Source organism: Boleophthalmus pectinirostris, unplaced genomic scaffold (genome assembly GCF_026225935.1).
Source record: "Boleophthalmus pectinirostris isolate CB_2022bp ecotype Guang Dong unplaced genomic scaffold, ASM2622593v1 HiC_scaffold_2, whole genome shotgun sequence".
Classification (NCBI taxonomy): Eukaryota; Metazoa; Chordata; class Actinopteri; order Gobiiformes; family Gobiidae; genus Boleophthalmus; species Boleophthalmus pectinirostris.
This window is the reverse complement of record NW_026571152.1, coordinates 11991154-12013924: the sequence shown is the minus strand read 5'-3', so window position 1 is coordinate 12013924 and position 22771 is coordinate 11991154. Positions and strand designations below refer to the sequence as shown.

Below are 22771 nucleotides of genomic sequence, written 5' to 3'. Positions count from 1 at the left end.
TGTAGTGTAATTCCATAACTGTTATCTAGCAACTATAAGGTAAACAAAGGACAAAACTTGTCTAAACCAATTGTGATTTGACTAATACAAATGCATGACAACACCTCTATTTTGTTAAAGGTTTAAAACTTTTTGTCATCTACTTTTCTTCAGAAGCTGCTAAATTGATGTAAAACTGATAAATATTACCACAGGTACTATTCCACCAAAGCAAGTCACAGTTAGAAAAATATATTAATCTGTGAAATCCACTTTAAATGAGCAAAATATTACAATGCATAAAGTTAGTTCTTCACATTTTTTTTTTATTAGAAATAGCATTAGCTGTACACTGTTAGAAAGCTCTCCCTCCACATTCAGGGACAAAATACTTTAAGAGTCCATTTATCAAAATCCTACAGTTCTATGTACAATAAAAGCGCAGCTTGTGTTGGAAGACTCGATTTGTCAAAGTCCGAGTGCAAAACCAGAGACCAGGACCCAGACCAGAGACCAGGACTAAAACCAGAGACCAGGACTAAGACCAAAGAGACCAGACCAGTGACCAAGAACAGTCCAGGTTTTCCCAGAGGTACCATAATCATAGGCCTGATGCAAAATGCTATCAACTCATTATTAAACATATGAAAAAAAATGTAAGGGTTGGTCACAATTATCAAATTCCAAAGTCTGCAGTCAATTAGGCAAGCTCCTATTCCTCTGTGTCAGATGCCCTCCCTTTGTCTCAATGGAGTCTTACTCTGTAAAAGCTGGCTGTACACTTTAGCCCTCTACAAACATGTTCATGGTATTTTTGGATTAGTTTAGCAGTTCATTTTTCAGCGTTCTTTAAAATCTTGTTGCTGATGGACATAATGTATTAAATTAATCCAGATTTGAAAACTCAAAATATACAACTGCAATCATAATACTTTTTCCAACCAAAAATGTGCAGCACTACTACCAGAGAGTCACTGGTTCAGACCCAGGCATATACTCTTTTTGTATGCCCCTTTCTGTCATAGTAATGTGGTGGGCCATGATGAAGGACATCTGACATAAAACCTGTTAAACCTGTAAAACTGGTTTGTGGAATGAACTCAACTCAATACTGTTTAAATACATTTTTAAGCATTTCAATCACTTTTTCCCAGACCTGCCCAGGCTCCTATAGATCTGGCTTGTTCCAAGTCCTGGTCCAAGTCCTGGTCCATGTCCTAGTTTTCTGATGCGTTCACACTTGTTCTGATCACTTCTGGTTTAGTCCTGGTCTAGTTTTAGGTTAGTTTTAAGTTTAGCTGTGATGTGGTGACTGGGCAAGTGTGAGCGCACCCCTAGTCTAGTCCCAGTCCTGGTTTATTGTCAGTCCTCCAGGCCTGGAGACTCTCCTTGTTGTATTCTTGAGGCGATCCTGATGGCCTCCTCCAGCGACGGACTCTCACTCAACTGAAACAGAACACACAGAGAAGGGTGAAAATTTTGCCAATATTTCTGAGTCATTCCCAGTTTGCCCTGACTGCATCAAATTTGTCTTTTTGAACAGACTCATGAGGAACATCCTAGGCAAAGCATTAACATCTCCATGGAGATGAGGTTGCAGACCCTCCACCAAGTTACACCTTTAACTTGCACATGGATTGGGTATTTTTCTAAATTTATGAATATGCATAAACACAATTACAATACTTGTTTTTTTCTTATTCTGATCTGAACTAAGGATATGTCAAAAATCAATAGTGATTTTTGAACATTTTCCAATCTCTAATGTGCCCGTCAATGTTTTAGTTGATATTCAACTACTGCACAAAAAGTGAAAATTGAACACATGCTTATAGTGATATTGTAAGTTTAATTAAGAATCAACAGTCCCCAAAAACAACAACAGCAGTATTCCCTTTTCTTACATCTCCTTCCTCAATCTGACCATTCAGTGACCTGACTGACCTTAGCTGCTACTTTAGGTGAACTGTGACTAAATAAACTTTGGCACTCTTAATGCAGTGGCATCCTCCATTTTGTGTCTGTCTCTAACGGAACCATTACCACCGTTTCTAATGAGTGTTAAATTATAAAAGGAACAAAATACAATTGTGACAAAGTCAAAGCAAAATCTGACTGAGAGAGGAGCAGAGGAGGGGCAGAGTTGGCATATGAAATACAAGTGGAATGGGGAGAGAGATAGAGGGGGGGGGAGAAAAGCAGAAAGGAGGTGAAGAAGAGGGACAGAAGGAAGGAGGGGAAGGGGGAAGAGAGGGGAAGATGAGGGAGCGACAACTAGACCGATAGGGAGGGGGAGAAGCCTGGTTCAGAGGAGCAGCAGTTAGCATCTGAAATACAGACAGTAAGAGAAAGAGGTGCAGGAGAGAAAGAGAGGAACAGAGAGAGGAAAAAAGAAGATGAGAGCAAGAGGGGGAGGAGGGAAGGAGCAGTAGCGTTAGCATCAGAGGCACAGACAGTAGGAGGGAGAGGAGAGAGGAGGAGAACTTGTCAAGTATAAATGAAGACAATCAAGTCCATGTGAAGAAAAAAAAGACTAAATCAGAACTAAACCAGGACTGAACCAGAACAGAACAGTGTTCTACAGAAGAGATGTTTTTTGACAAATGACACTGACTCAGACCTGAACTGCAGAAGTCAAGGAGCTGAACAATGACAAGCTGTGATAATAAACAGCATAGTGTTTTCGTTCGTTAAATAGCGGCATAAAATCACACACTCAGTTGCTATATTAATAAAACAGGCTCTGTGCACAGCAGCATGCCAACTAACTCACTATATCTAAAAGCTAACAGTCACTTTTATTTTATGGTAAAACATAAAATAAACATCCTATTAAAATTCTAATAAAATAAAGACTACCTAATTATTTTTATGTGTAGAATACTTCAGTTAGTGGCTTTGTTTTAATATCTATTTTGCCTCAAAATGAGCATTAACATTAGCAATGAGACAGAAACATCTCGCTTTCTAAACACAGAAGTGTATCGTCCGCTGAAGGATTACAGCAAAGTTGCCAGGACTTATGGTGCACAGAGCCTACTGGTCAGAAAATCTACACTTAGCAGTTTAAGCCTGCATACATCTGACATTTATTATTATTAAAACTGTCCTCCTCCTGTATAAAAGGAAAACTTCATGTAAACAACACAGTGAACAGGATTGAAGCCGATTTAACTGATTGAAGTTGAAATACGAGTGAAAATGGATTCTGTTTAGTTCTGTTTGAGAAAACAGAAGACACAATCAGGACAAAAGAGTTAGCATAAAAGGACTACAAATCTAGAGGGTTAGCATTAAGGAGTACAGGAGAGTTAGAATACAGTACTACAAAAGAGCGTTAGCATCAGGACTACATGAAACAGAGAGCATGTGGACTCAGAGCCAATTATACTGACAGAAGGCACATTTTAATACTGTGCGGATTCTCACTGGGACTATATTCAAATTTCAATTAGACCTGTGTAATTAACCACATTTTAGTCAAGATTTTGTCATTTCTAATGGTCAGTGATCAGCTGGGCCATTTCTGATGGAGTGGTCTACAGTCAATAATTCCAAAAGCATGTGGTTAAGAGCAAGACTTTGGTGGAACTAGAGTTCCACAGCAAGACTGTTGCTGTTTCGACTCCTGGGCCATTCTGTGTGGAGTTTGCATGTTCTTCCTGTGTCTGGGTTGGCATCCTCACTCCATCAACTACATGCACAATAGGTCAACTGCTCCAACTAGGTAATCCTGACTAAGACTAGCTCAAGATTCGGAGATACATTCCACTGCTCCTGACAGGTTTATCCCAGACTCACTGAAGGATGGGTCAAATACATGTAGATGACCATAATAAAAACCATAGTACATGTTTATAATAATAATAATGATAAACTAATTACTAAGAACATGAAAGATTTCTGTGATGTCGTTCTGCCCTAGTTTCCATCAGCAAGATAAACTGAAGTTGAGGAAATGTGTCCTTTGCATTTGACCCATCCTTCAGTGGCTCTGGGTTAAACTTAAGCCCTACTCTGGTCTCCTACTTTGGTCATGGGTCATTAGTATTATGCAAACAGCAGGGTCACTCTCTGTTGCCCCTCCCGCCTTTTCTCTCTCTCCTCCCCTCTATTCTCCACACCTACACTGTTTGTTCTCTTCTTCTCTCCCTCTTTATCTTCCCCCTCTTTTCTTCTGTCTCTCTATCCCTCCAACTCTCCTTCCATCCATCCCTCCATCCACCCCTCCCTTTGTGTAAATACACTGAAAACTTGCATTGGGAGGGTCAGACACATCAGGACTCAGCTCAGACCCCTTGAGTGTGACGTAAACATTGCTGCTGTTTAGAGACAAACACAGACACACTTCTCTTTATCAGAAGAACATCTCATTACAGACAATTCAGGTTTAAGGCTTCAAAATCAGCACCAAAACTGTTCTAAACGTCACCAAAACACGATCCGGTATCAGGACAAATCTCTGCTTTCATCTCTTCCTTTTAAAACTTTAAACCTTAACTTAATGACTTTTAGACACATGCAGTATCACTGTCACTGCTCTAGTTGATTTTTTGCAGCTGATGTCATCAATGTCATTCCCTGGGAGTGTGATGCCAACTGGGGGCGCTGCTCTCTCTGAAGCTCTGTTAGATTTTAATCTGAAGTGTGGATTTAGATGGAAATACAATAGGTGAGCAGATTTGTGTCGTTAAACAAGTCTCTTGCGCATAAAAATAACAAGCTAGTTAGCATAAGCAATAGTCTTTTAACAAAAAAGTGAGTAACTGACAAACACCTAAACAGCACCATGAATGCGCATATTGATCACAGGCTCTTGAAAATGTGCTGTTCATTTTCAGGTGTTTTCAGACCATCTTAAAACGTTTTGGACAATTTTGCTAATTTGTGCCTCAACTGCTGAACATTCCACCAAAGAGAACGCCCCCATTGTGATGTCACTGCAAAGTATCACAAACTGCACAAGTATACAGTATAATGGTAGAAATGTGCATTATGAACTCCATATACATTTCCTTAGCATCAAAATCAAGTTTGAATTTCATTTTAGTATCTTGACAACACTACGCTCTAGTGGTGGAGGGGTGGTAAGAGTTGCATTACAGAGAAGCAGCAGTAGTAGTAGTAGTATTGGTACAAACCAGAACACACTGTCTGCGTTTACCCCAAACACTGTTATCAGGTGAACTCGTCAGGTCTCATTAGAGTCAGTGTAAACACTACAGCTAAACAATTGATAAGATCTTAATCAAATTGAGATAATTCTCTCTAATGGTCAGTGATCAGCTTGAGTGTTTAATAGAGTAAAAGCATGTGGTTTAGAGCAGACATAAGACTTGTGAACTCTGACAAACTTGCACTGATTAAAAGTCCATCTTGTTTATGTTTATGAAAGACACTTATACCTTTTGAAGAAGAACAAAAAAACTGCCCAGCTTTACTGAAAACTAACTGAAACCAGAATCATTTAATAAAGTGTTAAATGCCTTTTTGAAGAACTGTACTTTAAGCACTACTAATACATACATTTCTGGGAGCACAGATTTTCCACTGCCCCAGTAAAGTTCCGTAGTGTCTTTACTGGTGGAGCAGGTTTTGTGAGTTTCACTCGGGCTCTGAATGCAGATTATTGTGAGACTTTAAGATGAGCAGTGAAACCAGCTCTACAAGAATGATCCCAAAATTTTCCAGAACAGGTCTGATAAATTTTGTCTCCAAATGGAATGTTACTGGAAAGAAAAGAGGGAAACTTCCCTTTGTTTAAGCCTGCTCTCTTAACAGTTTTAAAAAGTTCCTACAGTCACAACAGAACCTGTGTTGCCAGTATCTTAACCTGTATATAGAGGACACATACAAGTGTGCGTTTGTTTCTCTCACCTGTACAGCTCTGTGTTAACTGTATAATTATGTGAGAGAATGTTTCTTCCTGCACAGCGATGTGTGTGTGATGGATGAGCGATTGCATTATTTTTGGTGTCGATACGATACCAAGTACTTCTGGGGATAATTTTTTCAATACAAATACAATTTAGCATATGCTAATTACAATCAACATTTGCATATCAATCTAGTATATGCTTCGGTCTCTCACCTGTACAGCAATGCTCCTCCCGTTGGACGTGTTTATTTCACCTGTACACCCCCTCTCTTAATTGTGTTAGTTACCCTGATGATGTTAGCGTTTCTCAGCTGTATTGTGTTACCTGTCTGATATGAGGGGTTCTTTTCCTCACCTGTACAGCAATGTGTTCCGTTGGATGTGTTTATTTCACCTGTACAGTTCTGAGTTTGGTGCGTTTGCATTACCTTGATGATTATTTGATGGTGTGTTGGCTTCACTTACCTGTACAGCGATGTGCGTTCCGTTGGACGTGGCGAGCAGCGTTACTGGACCATCACCTTGATCCTGAGCGTATGCTGCTTCTTCTACTGTCTGAAACGTGCTCATATCAGGGGCCATGATCGCCACCTAAAGGATATAGAAGGAAAAGCATGTTATATCAGCTGTGTCCTCACTACGAGCGGGCTTGCATGTTAGCTGCATGTATGAATGGCTGGGAATGAATTTTAAAACACAACAACTTTACTCTCTTACCTGCTCGTCTCCTCCGTCGGCTGTTACCATGGTAAGCTGGTGTCCGCCCTGATTGGTCAGATGATGCGCCCTCTGGTGGGTGAGTTCATGTGCTGGGATCGTGATAGTCGTGCCCTCCTGCGTCACCATAGTGATAGTCCCACCCATTGCCTGAAGCTCTGCCTCCGAGATGCTCACCTGTCATGACAAAGAAGAACATTTAAAGAGGAGAGAATAGGACAGAAGTCTCAGACCATTCCAAGAACTGCTCCATCTAGGTTAAGCTTTGAAAAAAAATGTATTATGATTTCCCATCCCCCCTCTCACCTGTTGCTGTGTCCCATCCTCTTGTGTGACCAGAGCCAAGTGTTGTCTCTGGATCATCTCTGGATTTTCTGGGACAGGTTCTACTCCTGAGTCTTCTCCGTCTGCTCGTCCGTAGTTCACGCTCGGGTCATCCATTGCATCTAAAACAAAAATCAATTTCAACATTTATTAAAAACTGAGTCACACTTCCTGTTCAAATTTATAAAACCAGAGTAATGTTATGATACAGTTCTTTGTACCTGGTGGAATTTGCCGTTTAACTGTCAGATTGCAAATTTGTTGACCTGCTGGTTTATGGTCAATAGCTTTGTAATTACTGGCTCAAACCACATAAAACAAAAACTGGCACAAAATTCAACATCAGTAAATAAAAGTGAAATGAAATAAACAAAAGTGAAATTATTTTTTCACAATAGCTTCAGAAAGTGGTTCCACTACTCAACCCCAAAGATTATTGCCAGTTGAAAGGATTTAAACCTTAAGATTAATACAACATAGTACACCCCCTCTCTTCTTACCTGATGGTTCAAAGTAGGCCTCGCTCTCCTCCTCGATGGGCTCTGTGTCATTATGGGCAGTCCTCTTGTGCATTGCCAGAGTGGAGATCTGTTTGTAGGTCTTTCCACAGTGGTTGCAGTTGTAGGGTTTACAGGGCGTATGCACCACATGATGTTTGTAGAGACTCGAGTATTCTGTGAAACGCTTCTCACATCCAGGGACTGTGCACACATACGGCTTCTCTCCTGTAATACACAGATTTGTTATTACTTTGTTTGATGCATGAACAAGTAAGAATAGATTGAGAGAACAAATTACCGTATTTTACGGGCTAGTAGGCGCTCTGGATTATAAGACGCACTGTCATTAAATGGTCTATTTCCAAACTTTTTTCACAAATAAACCGCACCCTAACCCTAACAGTTCGATGGGTCAGTAGGACTTTGTTTGGCACGTTCACGGTGACTCTGGGCTTTGTTCAATTGTGGCGTGTAGGAAGGGTGTTGTCTGGGACCGCTGGATTGTTGGCGTGTTCGCAACGACTCAGTTGTGGCTCAGAGTGGCACATTGGACTTGCTTTTTCGGTTCGCTCCTCTGTTCCGTTCCTCGTCCATGTGGAGTGATGAGTGTGGCTGCGGGTGTTTGTCTGTACGCGGTCGCTGTCTGCTCCTTGCGTGTTTGCGTGCGCTGCGGGCGGCGCGGCTTTGTAGTTTACTGAAGTCGTGCTGGGACACCCTAGTGGATTCATGTATGGGGCGCTCTGGACTCCGGGGTGCGTGGACATTTTTTGATGCGGTTAGAGGCTTAACCCATTGACGGCGGATGCTGCGCAGCGCAGCGCTGAGTCCCCTGTCCGGATTGCCTGGCGATCAGCGTAACTGGTAAAGGCGGGGCCACACCTGGAAGCATGGGGGGCGTGTCCTCCTCTCACTTCCATTCACTCCCATAGAGACGCAAAACTGCCAGAGCTGTATTGTCACGTTAAACCTTCTTTATCGTGGCGTATTATTTCTCCATTGAAAAATAATCCAAATGCATCCCGAACATGTTCCCATCAAGACCTGGTTTGAAGTAACAAACGTTGCTCTTTACTTCCAGATCAACCAGTTGATCTGTTCGCTGTTCCAGACGCTCCTATAACAGGTGCCATATCGCTGTGTCGTGTAACAAATAAACACGGTCAAACACAAAAATGCTGACAGTGACAATGATAGTGAAGACACGGACAACATTTGTGTTTGACCATGTTTATTTGTTACACGAGAACAATGGGGAAATAATACGCCACGATAAAGAAGGTTTAACGTACAGCTCTGGCAGTTTTGCGTCTCTCAAAAGAGCGCGTCTAATAGCCCGGAAAATACGGTATACTTTTTATTAAATTTAATTGTAACATGACACATTTTTATATACAATTTTCTTAATTTTAAATAACAACATTATGTTCTGCAGTAGTAGCAAAAGTAGTAGTATTTGTAGTAGCAGTAGTTAAAACAACTTATTGGAAACCCTAAGTCCCTCTAAAGTACAAATGGCTTTGGGGAAACATGGTAGGTGAAAACAAGAATTTTTAGAGCACTGATTAGCTACACGGCAATACAGGATTACTCAACCATGCATGAATCAAACAAAACATAACTTTTGAATAAGATTATGATGAGGGATCACTGTTAGAACATGGTTAACACATCTGAAAAGACGCTTCTGCAGAACATACAGATGTGTTGCGCATCAGTGTTTTTAGTCAAGAGTAGACTGCAGAGACTTGTCTTTTAATCCCTGGTTCAGGCCCTGGTTTAAATCCTTGTTTATTCCCTGGTAGTTTGGTTCTTTATTTAGCCCCGTTTTTACTCCCTTGTTTTAGTCACAGTTTTGAAAAACAATCTAATTGTGAGTTTTAAAGAAGACATATTGTGCTTCTGTTTGCTATATAGTTATAATCTCACACCCATGGGTCATGATGTAATAATTTGGACATTTAAAATCACAATAGTCATCTAAAACTACAAGAAAACAGAAGAACCAAAACTGCCAACTTCCGTATTAGAAAATTGTGGTGCCCAATAGGAGCTGCCATTGCCGTAAACGTCATCACAAGACACAAAAGTCGGCACTTCTGATGGAAAGCTGCACTTCACGCTAGTGAACAGCTGATTTCTTTTCTCCATGTGTAAAAAAATGACTATGCGACATTATTGAATCCTATGTGTAGCACTGATTAAGAGATTAAGATTAAGAGAACGAAGTAGAGAGGAGTGGGTGTGTACCGTGGACAGTGAAAATGGGAGTCGATTATCAATATGGAGTCTTGAAAATAAGAGATTAAAGATTGCTCAAATATGTACAAATCACTCCAAATACAAATTTGAGTGAGTAAATGGTGAAGGGAAACAACTACAACATGGTTAAAAGTCCTGAAAAGTCGATATTGCAGAATAGGTCTGCTTTAAGTATTGGGATTTAATTTTCAGTCCTTAGACCTACCTGTGTGTATCCTCATGTGGTTCTTGTAGTTCGTGGCGCTGGCAAAGCTCCTCCCACAGCTGGGCTCAGAGCAATAGTACGGCCTCTCTCCTGTGTGAGTCCTGATGTGAACTTTTCTAATGTTTGAGGTCGTGAACGACCGACCGCAGCCCTCCACTGGACATTTAAAAGGTTTCTCTCCTAAAAAACATGAGGTGAATTAAGAGGAGAGACAAAGGAAAAGAGCCAAAAGAGCAGAGCGAGAGGTGCAGTGGTAGTACATTGTACCTGAGTAGGTCCTGGTGTGTTGCAGTAGCAGTAATAGTAGTAGCAGTAATAGTATTCATAGTTCTTGTACCTGTGTGTGTCCTGGTGTTTCTGCAGGTCTCCAGACGTTTTAAATGATTTGCAGCAGTTGAGTTCTTGACACCTGTACGGCTTCTCTCCAGTGTGAGTCCTCGAGTGGCTCTTCAGACCATAACCTGAAACATATGAACCACTCCTCAGTCTCACCCAGTCTCAAATCATTTATTTTGTGAATCCGTTTAAGAGCTGAATCAACATAAGATTAAAGCCATAGTATTTAATTTTGGGCCAAAAAAATAGACTAAAATCACATGGAGCCTTACTGAGGGGGCTTGTCTCTCCACAAACCTTATTCTATTTGGTTTGGAGGAAAACCTTGAAATGTTGTTTCTTTGGCCGTAACATTCCACAGTAAGGCATAAAACTTGTTTATTGTCATGGAGAATGTTCTGAAGGTTTTAACTTTATATTTCCATGGAATTATGCAGGTGACATGACATCAGCAGAAAGTTAAAGTTTTGATAAACCTCTTTTACCTGTTGCAAACTTCTTTCCACAGCCTGGATATTCACAGATGTAGGGTTTGTCCCCAGTGTGTGATCGCTCATGGACCTGAACATTCACACAGGTTAGAACCAGAGGTACAGAAGCATAAATATCAATGGCATAGTACACACTTTGAGATGGTGTGCTGTGGTGTAGAGTTTCCCGCATCCTTCATAGTCACATCTGAAGGCCTTCTCTCCAACATTTGTCATGCGTCTGTTATCGTGACCTTGAAGTACAATCTGAATAATAAAATACACAGTTAGGACCATTTTAAAATACAGAAAATTAAGTTAAATCTGACATGATCTCTCACTCTCATGTGAACGCCGTTGTCCGTCTCCACTCGACCAAAGGGAACCAAAGGGTTTTCTATGTTCTCAACCTGTAACAGAAAAAGAGGCTGTGTTTTAAATGGCATTACAGCATTCTATAAGCTAATCATATTTAAGACAGATGGGGGCAATGGACATTGTTCAAATGTAGATTTCTCTTGTAATACAGTTCTTGGGTCTAGTCAATAAGAGAGATTTTGAGTATTTCATGATCAGGTATAATGTAATCAATAGATATTCTCCAGCTGACATCAGCATTTCCTGAGGTGTGAAGCCAACTGAAGGCACTGCTCTGTCTGAAGGTATTACTCAAGTTAGAATTTAATTTGAGCTTTGTTTTAGCACAATCTGGCCATAAAAATGAATTACCATATTTTTCGGACTATAAATCGCACTTTTTTTCACGGTTTGGGTGGTCCTGCAACTTAAATTCCGGTGTGACTTATATATTAAAATTTTCACAATGACAGCCGAGAGAGGGTGCTCTAGGCTTGTGTGTCAGCATCTGCTACTCCTATTACTTCTGTACCCCTATCACTTCGTCCTCTGCTGCGCATGTCTCCTGCAGAAAGGGCCTCTGTCCTGCTGCAAGTAGTAAAATATGCAGCCAAAAACTGTATCGAGCAGCAGAAAAAAAATTTGGAGTGAGCAAGAAACTTGTGAGGGACTGCCGGAAAGCAGGGATGGAGAGTACAGCTTCACAGTAACTGGGAGGGTGCGCCATGCAACTTTCAAGGAAGTCATTGGTTGGATCCACAAAGCATGGGCTTGAGTGCCAACTGAAACCATCCTGTTGGGATTCAAAAATGCAGGAATAATTCTAACTGGAACTGATGCAGAGTCTGATGACAGCTACACAGAAAAGTAGTTGCTCAGCGATGCTCAGAAGTGTCACCGAGGATGAAGAATTCAATGGATTTAGTGATTTAGGGTAAGATGGAGTTTGGTAAACTTGTTGCTGTCTGTGCTATAGTTATCTGAATAACTATTAATATGTGACGTTAACAGCCTGTTGTTCTCTATTCTATTGTTATATTACTATAACTTGACTTTCAAGATGAAATGTTGGCTCCCGGTCTCTAATTTTATAATATAAATTTCCCCCAAAAAGTGCGACTTATATATGTTTTTTTTACTTCTTCATTATGCATTTTTTGGCTGATGCAACTTATAGTCCAAAAAATAAGGTAACTGGAACTACAGCAGGTTAGAATTATACTGTTGAAGTCTCTCTCAAATAACATTACAGTCACAAGCTAGCTAGCATTAGCTAACAGTTTGGGATACTGGAGGATGAGAGGGAACTCTGTACCTTGGTGGTGTATTGCTCCAGGACACTGATGGTCTCGGGGTCTATAGCGCCTTCCGCCTGCAGGTCGGCCACTGTGCCATCGGCTTGGATGGCGAGGATGGTATTGGACTGGGGCATGTGCACAGTATGTTGGATATAAGCCGTGCTCCCATCCTCCAACTGCACCTCCTGCAGACCTGACTGTTCATACGAATCTGAGAAGAGAAAAAACAAGAATCTTTATTTCAAATCAATGTCTGGGGTTAAATCTCACCTCATTAAATAGAATAGTAGAGACAAATCAACTATTATAGTCTTTAGGTGGTAACTAAAGCTGTCAAAAAACAAAACTGCAATCAATAGAAAATAAAAAAAAACACAATATAATGATTTTATCAAGATAACAGATAGTCACAGAGATGAGATCCCTAGTTATTAGTAATTTCTACCTGAATCTGGTAAACTCATATACTGATTTTTTGTAGTGAAGAAATGCTAAAGGTTGAAGCACTGCAAAAATTGTAATGTTGAACGATTTGGGGGGATAAAATTGCGATTTTTTTGTGATTAGATTTGCAACATGTTTAAAAAGTTGATTTCAAACATTGTAAACGAGTGCATGTTTGTAGAGGTCTAAACTACATGTATATAATAGGGCTGGGCAAAAGCAGCATGAGTTTGAGTGTGATTAATCGAATGTTATACGCAAAACCAACTAATGAATAAAAAATAGTGTATAGCACACTTTTATTAGAAATGAAAATGAAAGAGCCTTACATTTGTTGTGCAAACAGCATTTCTTTCAGAGGGGAACCTACAGAGCCTTCAAGGCATTCTCAAGGCTCAAGAAAAAATATTGAATGGATTTTTGTACTACTAATACATTTTTTTCAATTTTTTTTATTCAGTGAGTAATAAACACTACACTAGTAATCATTTGTAGATCACTGTTATAAACTTGGACTGATATTTCTTGGGAATCAAAGGGTTAATATAATGGCATAGAAATGGACCAATCGCAGTTGTTCTTCCAATGGTATCTGGGTAAATCAGTGACTGAGTTATGAGCGGGATCATATCACGAAATCTTCGGGGCCTTCGCGAATACCCTGTGATAGCATTATGTAAGCAAGACCGCAGCGACGAAAACCACACTGGACACCTCTATTTGGACACCTCAGGAGCGTCTGGAAGAAGGAGAACAAAGAGAAAGACTCGTGAACCGGAGCTCGCACCCCGGTTGGAGCTCAGAGCCCACGGCCAGGCCAAGCCTCTCACGTGGTCAGAAAAAAGTGAAAAAGGTGTAAATAAAAGACGTGAAACTTAAAGAAACGCACGCGGTGGACGTTTTCAAAATAAAAGTCAGTGAGGAACAGATGTTTACAATAAAAATAAGAAGAAGAAGAACTGCGTTAACGGCGGTAAAATAATTGTCGGTGATAATTTTGCGTTAACTAATTAATTCATTAACATGTTAATGTGCGCGGCCCTAGTATATAAAAACAGTTTTCTACTAAAACATTGGCTATTTAGTGTTTTTTTTGTTAACTGAGGGCAATCAATCATTTAAAAAAAAAATATGGATTTTGGGATTTAATCATTTTACCAACTTAAAATTGAGCTTTATTGCCAAAGATGTGACAAAGGATACAGTGAAAAGTGCAGTGGTTTTACCTTTGGGGGTGTGAATGTAAGCTGTGGTTCCATCCTCCAACTGAACAGCCTGACCATCCTCTAACTGTAGACCATCTCCTAATGAAAAATTCAGAAAATATAAGAGGAGCAGAGGAGAGGAGGAGAGGAGCAGAGGAGCAGGGGATGCAGAGGAGAGGATAAGACGTTACCTGCTTTGGGCACAGACAGGTGTTGTACATAGGCTGCAGATCCGACCTCGAGCTGGATGACCTGTCCGTCCATGAGGTGAGGTTCAGTGAAGGCTTTGGAGTCATGTTGAAAGTGGATAAGCTGTCCGTCCATGATCTGAGCCTCGGGGAACGGTTTGGAGTCATGTTGAATATACGCCGTGGAACCATCTGCCAATGTCACAGCCTGAAGACTCACCGTGTCCACGCCTTCCATCTGATCTCCATCTGAGGGACACCAGAACAGGCATCAGGGTTACATAAGAAAAATAATGTTTTGAAAAATCTGATTCAGCATATGCACTTGGAGATTTGTGTTCAAATGTAAAGTGTGTTATAAATAAAATTCTTGACAAAGAAATTATAAAAAAAATCAAGTATATAATGAAGTGTATAAAAAATAATGCGATTATAATTAAAACATATAGTGATAGTGAAATGTTTTAAGTAACTATCAGTGCTAAATATTGTCTGGAAAAGTGGGCAGATAACATAAAATTGCTCTTCTTTCTGCTCCAGTTTGTTCATTTTTTCATATTTTTATCTTTATGACACCGTTGATGTCATAAATAACATGGTAATTATCATTACCTGCCACAGTGACTGTCTCAGTCAGACACAGAGTGACCGGTTGACCATCGGCATCCTGAAACTCTGCCATCCCCTGAGCGTCGCCACGGTTTATCTGTGCTAGGAGCATTATTCAGCTACAAAAAGGAAATACAAGAGATTAACATTTAAAACTATAAATACACTGCTATAAAACATTAACTAGGAGCACTATTCAGCTATGGACAGAAAATATAACAGATATTAAACATTTAATGGTTCTATATTAAGCAAAATGGATTCTTGTAAGATTTAAGCCATGTTATCATGCAGTTGCCTCAAATTCATACCCAGTCTTCTTCCATTCAGACATGTTTGAACAATCCTTTATTATTAATCTGTCTACAGCTCGAAATGCTCTGTTAGACTTAGACAAACTTCCCATAAGGGAAATTATTTGGACACAGTAGCTCACACACAATATAATATAATAAAGAGTTCCACCTTGTGATGTCATGTAGTGGTAGTTTTCAAGTTAACAACTACCTTGGCAATTCCAGGGCTGAAATTATCCAAATGACTGTATGGAGTTTAAAACACAGTGGAGCACTTCCTGTATTACCACATGACCTCACAAAGTTGAAGTGTTTTTAGTTTCAGAAAAATCAACCTACATATGGGAATGGGAAATGCGTGAATGAAACATAACACAACTCCCGGTATTTTGATGAGAAAACATCATTACATAGATCAGAAAAAAGGCATATTATGAGCCCTTTGAAACGGCAATTGCATAGCAACATACACAGGAGTCAGGAGCATGCTTCAGCTCAAAACTAAATATAACAAACATCTAAAATAATAATTACACTGCTAGATATTATAACAGGAGCTAGGCACATTATTTAGCTGAGAGGAAACAAAGAAATAAATGCACTGAAACAGTGGTCAGAAACTTGCATCGGCTACAAAAAGAAAATGCATGAGCTGAACTTCTGTCGTTGTAAAATATGAATCTTTGTCCAAGTGTATCCAAAGTAAATTATCACAAGGAGTTTTATCAGCCTGGCACACTGGTGCTGCACTTGGTAAACCAGTTTATTTCTCTTCAAGTTATTTCCAAATGATCATAAAAGACAAAAAATATTGTTGTCTCATTTTGTTTATCTGGTCATTTTAAACTAATTGACTTAGCCAGGCTAGAGTGTTATACCACACACATGCTGTGAGTGTAGTGACTCAGAGTATGTGTAGTAAGTGTTTTGCTCAAAAGGCACAAAAACAGTTAGGTCAGAGCAGGAGTCACACCCACAACCCTCTTGTTTGGAGAAAGCCACCAAATCTTAAGCACTCATGTCTGTTGTTTCTTTAAAAACACAATTTAGAAGACAATTGTAAAGGGTGTAGGGCATCCAGTCTTCAAATATTCTAAATCATATTTTGTATATTTTGAAACACCATAAGCATCATGCATTTATGTGATCAAATATATATTAAGACAAGTGGACCATAATTGGCAAATAATTGGGGGGTTCTGTTCAGACTCTCCCAGGTTCATCCGCAGTGGTCAAACTTTGTGCATGTACGAAACCATCTGTGATACTGAGGATTTCGTATTAAGTTGCAGTCTAACACATATATTCAAGTCCCACATTTACCATCTCAAAGATGGTTTCTGATGTCATTTTTTGTAACCACATTCCTTTGACCATGTACATCTTTGGCTCTGGTGTAGTCAATGGTGTAAACACATTTGGCATGTTTGCAGATATCTGATATTGGGACTCATCAGTTTGGCGCTTGTCCTGTCACATTCTCATCTGATAGGTGAAGTTACTTTTGGTTAGACCATAACATGTCACTGCATTTTATCTGAAAAGAGTTTGTGACTGAGGACCATAAGTTTTAAAAGGTCAAATCCTCTGATCCTGAAGCACAGCTTGTGTTGGACTGGAGCTAACGTGTTAGCCGCATGCTACCTGCTGCTAACTCCGCCAAAAGCAGCTCTCACGGCTCTGAACAAGGAATCACTTCGGGTCCCGTTTAATATTAAAATTGCATTCTCTGAGCCGGTTTAAGTTCAGTAAAAGTCTAAAGTTGTAGCCTGTTTGTAGCTAGAGGCTAGCGCATTAGCCTCGTGTCAAAGTGGAGCTAAAGGCGTTCAGAGCCTACGCTCAGAGCCGCGCAGTGAAAACAGCTCCGTAGGCTCATAAAGATCACATAAGCCTCTCCACTCGCTGCTGGACACTTTATTTCACGGTAAAACGCCGTGATTCTCCGCCGTGTTTGACTCCCACGCCGCCGCCTGTCAGCCCCGCTCCTCGGAGGCGGCTGTGGGAATAATGCACACTGGGTAAAAACCGATTTATACACTAACCTCCAGAAATTTCCAACAATTCCTCCTGTTCGACCACCATGCACCAGTGCAGGAAACGGTCCGCGGAGCCCGCCCCGGGAACATGAATGGTGTCAGCGGCCGAGCCTGCGGAGCCCCGCCTCCGGAGCAAACACGCCCTGAGATTGGTCCAAGAGGGAAAAGAGCGCAAGGCCATTGGTCCACACAGCTGTCAATCACATCTCCTGAAGCCCCAGATCGGGCATCGCAGATTCTAGCTCAATGCTACAGCTCGTGTGATGCTAAGTGGTGTTTATGCTGCATTTAAAGATTATTTTCAGGACGATTTGAACATCACCAATGTTCAGGAGGACGTCGTGTTTATTCCGGACCCATTAAGCCACACAATTTACAAAAGAAGTGTAATATGAAAGATTTAAAGAGCGACTCCCGTCTGTTTTTAGCATTAGCTCCCTTTAGCATTTGTTCCACGTTACGTCACACGAATAAAAATGACCTAAAATTCAAACTTTGTCCTTTTTATGTTGACTTTCTTCACATTCGTTACACACGCTAACACCTTTACTCTCTAAAGACCGTATAAAACCCTGTGTAAAGTCCGCGGGGCATTTAAAACTTGCCTTTGGAACGTTTAACTGCTTATTTACACCGAGCCGCGGTTTCGTTAGTCTGGTTCCCGGGCTCCCGACAGGCGCCATTCCGCGGCGGGTTCGTATTGTTTTGGACTTTTGACCGAAAAGAAGCAGCGTCCTCGATTAAATCTGACTTTCATCACATTATACGCTCTGATCCCTGTCTCCTGCCTTTGTTTGCCCTGTTTCTCCCCGCGCAGAGCCGTGAGAGCCACGATCCGGGTTCACAAACACCGGTGCAGCGAAGGTTTTCGGTGTTTTTGGGCTCCATGTTGAACCGGGGCCTGTGGGTAAAACCGGGGCGTGTGGGGGATGCAGTGAAGCCGAGGCCTCTGGGAGCAGATGTAGGCGAAGAACTGGGAGAGCAGCGGGGGTCTGCAGCCTGGAGATGTAGTTTAAAGGGCCTATGTTATAATGTTCTTCGTAATATATAAAACTGGAGTTTTACACACAAACCCTGCATATTTAGTTCTTCTCTCAAACTGAAAACACTGTTCCACTTGCTGATGTGGTAATACAGGAAGTGCTCCACTGTGTTTTTAAGATCCATACACCTTCACTATAGTCATTTGGATGATTTTAGCCCAGGATTCGCCTATCTATTGAATAAAAGATAAGTGTTAACTTGAAAACTACCGCTTCATGGTGTCAAAAGGTGGAACAAAGCATCTTGAGCATTGAAGAGTAATAACAAAGGGGAATGTGTGAATAAAACAAACAACTCCAAAGATATTTTTGAGGAGGTAACAACATTCTAACATGGCTTAAAGATCACAAAAGTCAATTTTACATAATATAGGACCTTTAATATAGGAGTTATATTTTATGGTGACCTGACGTCCCTGTTTACCCAGGACAGTCCCAGTTTTGAGCCCTGTGTCCTCTGTACCAGCAAATTCATCCAAAACCAGTGATTTGTCCTAGTTTTATACAAGAAATGTGCCAGGTGTACTTATTTCTGGAGATTATATTGCCATGTTTTTAATAAAACACAGAAAACTGTGTTTGAAAATGACCATAAGGCAAAAAAAGTGAATTGCATCAACAGAAGTCCCTCAGATTATGACTACCCCACAAGTGAATCGAGAATTTCACAATTTTATTTATACCAACCATCCCTACCCAGTGTGTCCAAGTTTTGAATTTTGAAAACCTTGTTGCCTTATCAAAATTGACAGTATCAAATATCAACTCACCAATACAGATATAGATTCAGCCCTAATACAACAAACTATACTCATACTGTCAGAAAAGGAGTTGCTCAAGTACACATGGTGACCCTGGTCAGAGCAAAAATCATACTCCCAACCTCCTGTTTCCACTTAATCTTATCCATCAAAGTCTGTGCTTTACATACAATGTAAGGAGACAAATTTTGATTATCTGTATCTACTAGATTCCCCACATGATATCTGAACTCATATTTTGAGTTTTTGAGAACATGAACCAGATTAAGCAAAACACATATCAGAATGTATTTTTATTGTCCTATAATAAAAGACCTAAATTATGTTTCTTCCAGAGACAATAAATTACCTTATTTGATTTTCACAGATTTCAATTTATTTGTAATATTTACATCATTAATATTTACAGATACAAATTGCAAATTACACAAATCTCCATTTTCTGCACATCAGCATCAGTCAGTTTTAAGTTAAATTTGCACATTCCTTTGTTTCTTCATTGATAATATAATCCTGGTCTGACTCAGATTTGAGTCCTCTGGGTAAGTCTTCTGCTCACACTGCAGAATATTTAAATAAAACATAATTTGGAGTTGTGCAGTGAGAGTCAGTCTGATTAGTTGTGCCTTTAAACCGCCTCCTTAAACATGTACAGTTGTTTCGACATTTAAAGTGATCATCGCCTCTGATTCACTGTGTGTGGACTGAACACTTCACTTCTGAAAAATAAAAATACAAAGTTCTGTTCTCGTTATTGTAATTTTACATAAGTCCATTCTTCATTCCCTCCTCCCTATTTTGTGACACCACCAAGCCTAGCAAGTCTGCTCACAGTAAGAATGCATGTTTTCCAGCAATAAAAGAAATAAAAAGTACAGATGGGCCAATTAGGATTTTTGGAGCCGATAATGATATTAGCTATTGGCCTGCTGCTGTGGTCCATAACAGATATTTGGTAATGCCAATAATTAAGAATGCAGCAGTGCAGGAAAAATATTGGTATCAGATGTCCATACTGGGCAATACTGGAACTGATATATAAGCCATCCGAAATAAAAACACTTCACTTGCTTGCCCCTTGCTCGCCCTCCGCCCTCAGGCTGAACGGTTCGAGTCTCTCGCCCTCTGGCAGCATGTTGTTCAATCTGTCCAGCAGGGGCAGTGTCTGGTCAATGCCCATCTGGACACGGCGCAGGATCATGGACATCTCGTTGACCTTTTGGATCTGTTCAGCATATTTAGCGTAACGTTTCTGCCGCTCCTGCATCAGGCTAAACAAGGCCTCTACCGACAAGTCCATCTGTAAATATATATAAGAGAAACCAGGTATAAATCAGGTCTATACTAGGACTAAAACAGGAGTAACACTGCATCTCCACAGATGTGTCCTGTAACTTAGTCTGATAGCATAATTATAACCTATAACCTGTTATTATAACCTATAACCTGTTATTATAACCTATAACAGTTCCACACACCCCTACACTTTGTTACAATTCTTTATTTGGTTAAATATACTTTGTGGTCTTATCTTGTTTTTTTGTTGTTGTTGTTTTTATTTTTGTTTTGTTTGTCTTCCTCTTGTATAATTAACTGCACATCACCAATATATATATTCAAATACACACATGACTGTGAGTATTTCAATATATTAAAGAAGTATAAAAAAAAAAGTCCTCAAAAAACAAAAAAACAAAAAAACTAGTCTCCATGGAGACTCCATGGAGGTAAAAGATGCCAAGACCACCATTCATTTGATATTCAAAAACTTCATCTAATTGGTCCATTATTCCTGTGACACACTCAGAGGGTATTGACCACATTTGTAAATACTAAATATACAAAATATACATTGTAAAATAAACGTTAGTGTAGTGTAAAACTGACTTCTAACCTCTTTGATGCGTTTGACAAGAGCATTCTGGTCAAAAGCCACAGCCTCAGCGCACTGATGCAGATGCTGCTGATAACGAACACAGAGCTGTAGAACCTGAGCTGGGTCCAGTCGGTCCAGAGAGAGAGAGGAGGGAGAAGTTTGACCACTCAATACACCTATAAGAGAGAGGGAATAAAGGTAAGAAAGAGGAAAGAGAGGGGGAGAGGGAGGTTTGACCTCTGAATACACCTGTAAGAGAGGGGGAACACAAATAAGTAAGAGGAGAAAGAGGAAGAGAGGGAGGTTTGACTGCTCAGTGAATACACCTGTAAAAGATTAGTACAAGTATGAATGGAAAAAGAGGGAGGAGGGGAGGTGAGAGGAAAGGGAGAGGCCTGACCACATAATACACCTGTGGGAGGGAGAGAGGAGATTGTAGAAATCCTGTAGTTTGAAGTGAGCTGGAGGACAGGTCAGAATTCTATGGTAAAATTTGCTGTTTGACAGTTCAGCATCTTCTCTGTCAGTATAAAGATGTGATTGTTGACAGTTGAAATGATTATAAAGGACTTTCATTCATAAGATTAATATGACAAGTTTGTGGAGCCAATCCAAAAAAAAAAATGATTAAGTTCAACATTTATGGATCATAAGTTGGGTATTTCTTTGAAAAACAGCGAATCTCCAATAGAGTTATATGGACCCCAGCCCTCCTTCATCTTTGATCTCCGATCTTTACCTTTGAGCAGTGGCTGAAATGTGGGGATTTCCTGTAGCTTTATCACGTCCGGGTCATTGTGAATGTTCCTCAGACTCTGGGTTCCTGGAGCCACCACCACAATGTCGTCCATCTTGGCTCTCTGCTTCGCTGGAGAAGGTGCTGAAAGGAAAATAAAACTAGAAAAGCACTCAGAGAGCGCAGACCTCCGCCAAGGACTACCCCCATTTTTTATATAAATTACGATAAAATCAGTCTTCTGGATCAGATCCGGATCAGCCTTTGGAATATGAAAGAGGATCCCATTGTCTATCCCTGAGTCAAATTTCATGGGGTTTGGTCAATAATTTACCGAGATATTGAGAAACAAAATTTTTGGCCCCATTTACCACAATGTTAACTAAAATTTCAAAGTGATCCAGAATCCAGGATTTCTTCCGGATCACCCCCAAAATGAAATCAGTTCTTCCTTTTCACATTTCCAACAAATCCTGAAAATTTCATCAAAATCGGTCCATAACTTTTTGAGTTATGTTGCTAACAGACAAACAAACAAACAAACAAACAAACAAACAGACAAACGCCGGCAAAAACATAACCTCCTTGGCGGAGGTAACTACTGATTTACTCCTCTGCTCCTTTGACTCTCTCCTCTGCAACCCACGTTACATCTGACCCTCTCCTCTATATCTTCTGATTCATCTGACCCTCTCCTCCCCTCCTCTGTATCCTCTGCTCCATTTATATGTTCTGTTCTTACCCGCAGATCCATGATCGAGGTGTTTATGTTCAGAATCCGCGCTTTGTTCCGCTCCCATCCTCAGAAATATGCTATTACTGTTTTTACAGCGAATACAGCTATACGCTAGGAATTTCTACCATTTAAATAAAACCTTTAGTATTATTACCAACAAGAACCGAAAATATAAGACTTTTACCATCAGATTCTGAAGCTAACCTCGGCTACATGAATGAAAGTTCTCCTTTTGTGCTTTATAACGGATTTTAAATCGCAAATTAACCCAAGATAACCACAGAAAACGCAGCGCAAATATATGTTGCTCAGTTCGAATGTTAAAACGGACATTTAAAACTGGTATTAAATCCAATTAAATCCTAAAGTGCTGCATCGTCTTGTCAAAAAAATGACCCGCTACTTCCGTAAATACGCGTCACGTGACTGGCAGACCGGAAATTGGTGGTTTTTTTCACTTTCTTTGCGTTGTATTTTTCATTCTTTTTATCTTATATATTATACTTTTATATTATACT

The 22771-nt window shown here is 40.2% G+C and overlaps 2 protein-coding genes across 6 annotated transcripts; both read right to left on the bottom strand.

Annotated features, from left to right (window-relative positions):
- Positions 1 to 284: 284 nt before the first annotated feature.
- On the bottom strand, positions 285 to 17693 carry znf143b (zinc finger protein 143b). The gene is given in 16 exon segments (XM_020924938.2): positions 285 to 1425; positions 6323 to 6448; positions 6575 to 6751; positions 6881 to 7020; positions 7399 to 7623; positions 9863 to 10042; positions 10200 to 10213; positions 10215 to 10323; positions 10684 to 10759; positions 10825 to 10935; positions 11010 to 11078; positions 12341 to 12534; positions 13994 to 14071; positions 14164 to 14409; positions 14773 to 14888; positions 17108 to 17693. Coding segments are annotated over 15 exon segments (1938 nt in total). The 5' UTR covers positions 14882 to 14888; positions 17108 to 17693; the 3' UTR covers positions 285 to 1341.
- A 1562-nt stretch (positions 17694 to 19255) lies between these two features.
- Positions 19256 to 22665, bottom strand: borcs5 (BLOC-1 related complex subunit 5). 5 transcript variants are annotated; one of them, XM_055155837.1, is made up of 5 exons: positions 22260 to 22665; positions 21521 to 21661; positions 20800 to 20957; positions 19973 to 20205; positions 19256 to 19624 (listed from the first exon to the last, which is right to left on the bottom strand). In XM_055155837.1, the coding sequence occupies exons 1-5, from the start codon at positions 22315 to 22317 to the stop codon at positions 19582 to 19584; spliced, it is 633 nt and encodes a 210-aa protein (XP_055011812.1). In that variant the 5' UTR covers positions 22318 to 22665; the 3' UTR covers positions 19256 to 19581. The 5 variants fall into 5 exon arrangements, with proteins under 5 accessions (XP_055011812.1, XP_055011813.1, XP_055011809.1 ...); XM_055155838.1 differs by having other exon boundaries at positions 22438 to 22665; XM_055155834.1 differs by having other exon boundaries at positions 21521 to 22665.
- Positions 22666 to 22771: the final 106 nt, after the last annotated feature.

Excerpts from the sequence above, each read along its gene's own strand:
- borcs5 (XM_055155834.1), bottom strand. The coding sequence starts at position 21,830 with ATGAAATTTGACTCAGGGATAGACAATGGGATCCTCTTTCATATTCCA. Across the intron at positions 20,958-21,520 it reads ATTTCAGCCACTGCTCAAAG|GTGTATTGAGTGGTCAAACT; the intron begins GTAAAGATCGGA and ends TCTCTCTTATAG. Across the intron at positions 20,206-20,799 it reads TTGTCAAACGCATCAAAGAG|ATGGACTTGTCGGTAGAGGC; the intron begins GTTAGAAGTCAG and ends ATATATTTACAG.